This window comes from Gavialis gangeticus, unplaced genomic scaffold (assembly GCF_001723915.1).
Source record: "Gavialis gangeticus isolate Ggan-Ray unplaced genomic scaffold, GavGan_comp1, whole genome shotgun sequence".
NCBI lineage: Eukaryota > Metazoa > Chordata > Crocodylia > Gavialidae > Gavialis > Gavialis gangeticus.
In genome coordinates, this window is record NW_017728968.1 from 81,303 (window position 1) to 86,721 (window position 5,419).

The 5,419-nt window shown below is 65.5% G+C and overlaps 1 protein-coding gene across 1 annotated transcript in view; it reads left to right on the forward strand.

Annotated features, from left to right (window-relative positions):
* Positions 1-667: 667 nt before the first annotated feature.
* KCNN1 (potassium calcium-activated channel subfamily N member 1) overlaps positions 668-5,419 on the forward strand; it is a 17,386-nt gene continuing 12,634 nt past the window's right edge. The window contains exons 1-3 of the mRNA XM_019504471.1: positions 668-1,145; positions 2,033-2,128; positions 4,059-4,477. Of these exons, the coding sequence (XP_019360016.1) occupies positions 750-1,145; positions 2,033-2,128; positions 4,059-4,477 (911 nt within the window). The 5' untranslated portion in view covers positions 668-749. The remainder of the gene's footprint in view (positions 1,146-2,032; positions 2,129-4,058; positions 4,478-5,419) is intronic.

Below are 5,419 nucleotides of genomic sequence, written 5' to 3' on the forward strand. Positions count from 1 at the left end.
GCCAGCTGGTAGGACGTAGGGGAGCGGCAGGTCTCGGGATGCCTGGTTGGATTCACCCCCTGGCTGCCACCAGGCTGGTGAAGTCCAGCAGGGCCTGTGCTTGGATGGGAGACCGGTGCCAGGGCTTGGGACGTGGTGTTGGCAGGTCTCTGCTCAGCCTGGTCTCTCTGCAGGGTGCTTGGGACGGGTTTGCATGCGAGCTGCAGCCCCGGGGGCATCTCCGGCAGCTGCCATCACCCTTGAGAAGCAGCTGCACAGAGCTGCCCTCGAGCTGCCCAGCTCCTCTGCACCGAAGCTGGCACCAAGCAGGGTGCAAAAGCCCTTGCGCCGGCTCCTCTGCACCTCCCGGGCCCTGCCCCGTGCTCCCCAAACCTCCCCTGCAACACCGGTGGGATCCCTTTGCTGCTTTCTGGGGTCCGGGGTGGCGTCCCTCCCGCCTGTGCGGGCTCAGGGGCTGCGGGGACGTTCTCCATTGCATGTCTTCTCTGCTGCAGGCTCCAGGCTCTTGCCGCGTGGGGCTGAATTGAGCCCCCCTGATTCCAGCGGGGCTCTGGGGCGGGCTCCTTTGCCCATGGAGGATGGCCGTGTGCTCCCTGCCCCGAGCTGAGCCCAGCCCGACTCCTTCCAGCGATGAGCGCGTGGCCCTGACCCCGGCTGTCTCCCCGCAGGTCCATGCCGGCTCGTGGGCTCTGAACCATGCTGGCTCCGTGGGCGCCGTCAGCGAGCCCAACCCCTTCCCCGAGATAGCCATGAACAGCTGCAAGTACAATGGAGGCGTCGTCCGGCCCCTGGGCAGCCTGAGCGCCTCCCCCCGCCACCTCCCCGAGCTGGAGGCTGAGACCCAGCCCCTGCAGACCCTGCACAGCGCCGGCCTGGAGGCCGTGGTCTCCAAGCCGGAGCAGGCCAAGGTGTCGGACACGAGCGTGGACGCCGGGGAGGAGGACGAGGACGACGAGGAGGCGGCGGCGGGAGCGGAGCGGATCCGGCGGCAGCGCAAGAACCAGAACGTCGGGTACCGGCTGGGCCACCGGCGAGCCCTGTTCGAGAAGCGCAAGCGCCTCAGCGACTACGCCCTCATTTTCGGGATGTTCGGCATCGTCGTCATGGTGACCGAGACGGAGCTCTCCTGGGGCGTCTACACCAAGGTACGGACCGGGTGCTGCGGTGGGGATGTCCCAGGCTGGAGCCAGCCACCGGTCCCGCCGGACCTCTGGGTGCCCAGGCTTGGGGCCGCAGCCATGCTGCATGGGGGGTGCTGCGGGGTGGCATCACCCCGGGGTCTGCACATGCAAGTGTCCCCCAAGCGGCCGCCCTCTGGGAGGAGGCACCTGCCTGAGCAGCTCCACGCGTGGGTGTGCGACGGGGCGGCTGGGGAAGGGGATGCTGAGAGCATCCAAGGGGCGGCTGGCCTGCATCCCTGGGCCCAGAGGCTGGAGTGTCAGCGGTCTCGTGTGGGCACGAACATGGGGAAACAGGCCTACGCAGGCCCATGCGTGTGCCTCCATCTCCCCATGCCCCTGTCCCTGCCCCTCTCCTCTGGGCTGCAGTGGGGATTCCTGCCCCCTGCCCTGTGCCGAGCCGGGGGCTGCTCCTTCCCTCCCTGCCGTGGCCAACGAATGGGGCACCGATCCCCGCCGGTGCTGCCAAGCCCCGATGCTGTGGTCACGAGGGTCGAAGCAGGTGCCAGGAGGTTGCTGGGGAAGGCCTGGGCTGTGCCCTCGGCTCCCTGGGTGGAGACCTTCCCCTGGTCAGCGCACCCCCGGGTGCAATGGATGCTGTGGCATCTGAGTGGCACCGTGGCTTAGCTCCCTCTTGGCCAGGCCTCGCCCCACCGAAGCCCCTGAGCTCTCTCTGCGGAGGAAGCTGAAGCTCGGCTTGGATCCGTGGGAGCTGGGATCCGCTGTGTGACCTGGGGCGAGCCTCTGTGCCTCAGTTTCCCCATCTGTGAAATGGGATGCTCTCCGTGGTGCGTTGGCAGAGGGAGAGGCTGGCAGGGAAGCCCAGCCTAACGCAGCTGCCCTCTGTCTCACAGGAGTCGTCATACTCATTTGCACTGAAATGCCTTATCAGCCTGTCGACCATCATCCTGCTGGGCCTCATCATCATGTACCATGCCAGGGAAATCCAGGTGAGTGGCTCCTCTGGCCCCCAGCGGGGCAGGGAGGGGCCCGGGCAAGGCTGGGGGCAGCGTGAAACCCGGGGGGAAATCCTCCTGCGGTGGGCAGGGGCAGACTCCGGATCGGGGCCGCCCTTGCTCCCATCTCACCTGGAGCTTGAGGGCGTTGGGATCTGGGGTCACACGGCTGTGGGGTCTATATGTAGAGGCAAGGTCATGGAAATTCCTGGGCTTCTCCTGTGAATCATGCTTGCACGCCTAGCACAATGTGTGTGTGACACCCCGCAGCACCCTGGAAAGGATCTCAAGGCACCCCAGGGTGCTGTGGCACCCCGCAAGTGAATGCATTGGGCCCTGTGAGTAGAGGGTTTGCAGAAATTGGGTTTTTAATGCTCCTCAGGCCATTACCGTCAGACTCAGAGCTTTCTAAAGCTGGCTCCTTTCCATGCCACGAACGCCCCTTGGAACGGTGCTTCCAGCCATTTAAGGAGGATTTATGGACAATTACATGGTGCTTTTTCCTACCTAGAGTTACTGGACTCCAAGCAGAGTCCTGCTGCAATAAGATACTGAATTTCCCCCGAAGAGCAAGTGACCCCGGCCGGTCACAGACTCGTGTTGCACGAGGTGCTGGGCACCGCTGTATATGTGTCTGCCGAGTCTCGGGACTTCGGTCTGGGGGCTTTCTAAAGGAGCTTGAGAGATGTTTGAGAGCAAAGCGGCTGCGCTGAGAGAATCGAATGGAAAACTTTCTGACCACTTCCTTCCCGCAGCGTCTGTAACTCATGCGCTGCAGCCTGGAGCCAGTGGGTAGCCGAGGGGGCTTCTCGCTGCCCCGTCTCCATTGCCTTTGAGCCTGGGCCTGCCTGAGTTGTAAATCCCCCGTGAAGCCCATCGTGCCTGGGATCCAGGCCCTGGGGCCCCTTTCCCATGGGCTTGTAACCCCACCACCACCACTACCCCCTAGGGTGTTTGCAGTGTGGACGCAGCTCAGGGGTCCTGGTGCACCAGTGCCTTCCCCCGGCCCCCCCTGGGATGCAGGTGTGTTGCCGTCTGAGGGCTCCCCAGGTGCAAAGCAGCAGAGACGATGGGTCCGTGGGGGCTCGCAGAGAGCAGTTGCTATGGGACGACTGTCAAGGGACCCTGCCGCGGCCCCCCACATGCCGCCCTGGGGCTCCGGGGGCTGAGCCGCCTGCAGCCTGGGTGACCACCGAGGAGGATGGAAAATCCCCGCTTGGGGCCTGGGACGCAGCCCACGGCTGCTGGCGCAGAAGCAGCTGCGCGCGGCGACTCCGGGCCGGGCAGGCGCGCGCTCATTACTCAGCTCAGCAGCTCCAGCTGTTGCTGATGCCGCAGAGGCATCCATCTTCCCGTGGGCTCCGCTCGCATCCTGCTGCTGCTCCCAGCACCAGCCAGGCCCGGGAGGAGCCCGGCAGAGTCCCGGCGGCGCTGCCGTTGCCCGTGGAAACTGTCGTGGGCTGGCGTCGTCACCGTGTGCGCCTGGCTGGCAGGGATGGGGAGCAGAGGACATGCATCCATCCTGTCTCTGTCTCTTTGCACCTCCTCTGCTCTCTCCATCCCCTGGTGCCCACAAGCTTGGCCTCAGGAGGAGAGCACCCTGCTCTGCCACCAACTCATTGGGTGACCATTGGCGCATCACTTAGCCGAGGCTCTTGAAGGGTGTGGGGCCATTCATTTGCATACTCACCCCCCACACACCCTCCATGGGGGGAGCACCAGCTGCTCATGCTGCACTGGCCCCAGTGGGTCCCCAGCCAGGATCAGGGCCCTGTGGTGCAAGGGGCAGCTTGGACCGTCTGGCCTGTAGAAGACCCCAAGGGGGTTGGGAAGCTGGGGACAGATCTCAGAGCTCCTGCGTCCCAGGCGGGGGTGTCGTGTCCCTCCTCTGGCCTCTCACCGACCTCCTCCGCTCCCCCCACAGCTCTTCATGGTGGACAACGGGGCGGACGACTGGAGAATAGCCATGACCTACGAGCGGATCTTCTTCATCACGCTGGAGCTGCTGGTGTGTGCCATCCACCCCGTGCCGGGCCAGTACCTCTTCACGTGGACGGCGCGCCTGGCCTTCACCTACACCACCTCGGTGGCGGATGCCGACGTGGACATCATCCTGTCCATCCCCATGTTCCTGCGGCTCTACCTGATCGGGCGCGTCATGCTGCTGCACAGCAAGCTCTTCACCGACGCCTCGTCCCGCAGCATCGGGGCCCTCAACAAGATCAACTTCAACACCCGCTTCGTCATGAAGACCCTCATGACCATCTGCCCCGGCACGGTCCTCCTGGTCTTCAGCATCTCCTCCTGGATCATCGCCGCCTGGACTGTCCGCGTCTGCGAGAGGTGAGCCGGCGCCGCGTCCCCGGGGGCAGGCAGGCGGGACGCGGTGCTGGGAGGCAGGCCATGCGGTGCAGCTGGTGACATGCTGAGCTCCCATGGGCAGAGCAGGGCCGGGGACCCCTCGGGGCAGCAACCCTCCGGGCAGCCGGTATTGACCCCCTCCCCAGTGTTAGCAGCAGAACCGGACCCTTGCCCCCAGCCGGGTGGCTCCAGAGTGATGACCAGCGGCTCCAGGCATACTGTGCCACCCTGACCGTCTGGTGTCGGCATTGACCTGACTGCATTGGGTCCCCAGCGCTTGCCACTGCCCCGTGGAGCGTGCAAAGCCGTGGCTGTAGTGCACCCAGCCTGGGCGCCACACGTCCCTGTTTGGCCGGGCGGCTCCCACGGGACTCGGGGTTCCCCTGTAGAAACCAAGGGGCGAGGGGAGCCTGGACAGCACCCTCGAGTCTCCTTTGCAGCCAGGACACAAAGGCGCGTTCCCTCCCCGGGTGAAAGACGAAGGGTCTCTGGCGCTCCCAGGCTGAGCTGCCCGCAGCCCCCGTGGGGGACTTGGCTTTCCAGCTGCCCCCCTGGTTCAGAGCTCCATGCACCCTGTTCCCCTGCTCCTTCCTGGTTCGAGTGCATGCCAGGGGGGCCGCGCTGCCCCCGGCGCTGCAGGAGTTGGGGGTCCGTTGCCCTTGACCGGAGCCGGGCCAGGGGTGTCCAGCCCACGCTGCCTAAGGGAGCTCTGGCTGCCAGTTGCCTGCGCCCGGCGGGGGGCTGGCGCCTGCGTCCGATCCACGCGCGAGCGCTGTCTTCTCCCCCACCCTCTGCCCCCCAGCAGTGGGACTGCTCGTTAATCTGCTGTTGTTTTCCCTCTCTGATTGCTCTGCTGCTCGCAGGGACAAACTGTGAGTGCTGGTTCCTAGACCCCCATAGCCACGCTCCTGCACGGGACGCTGC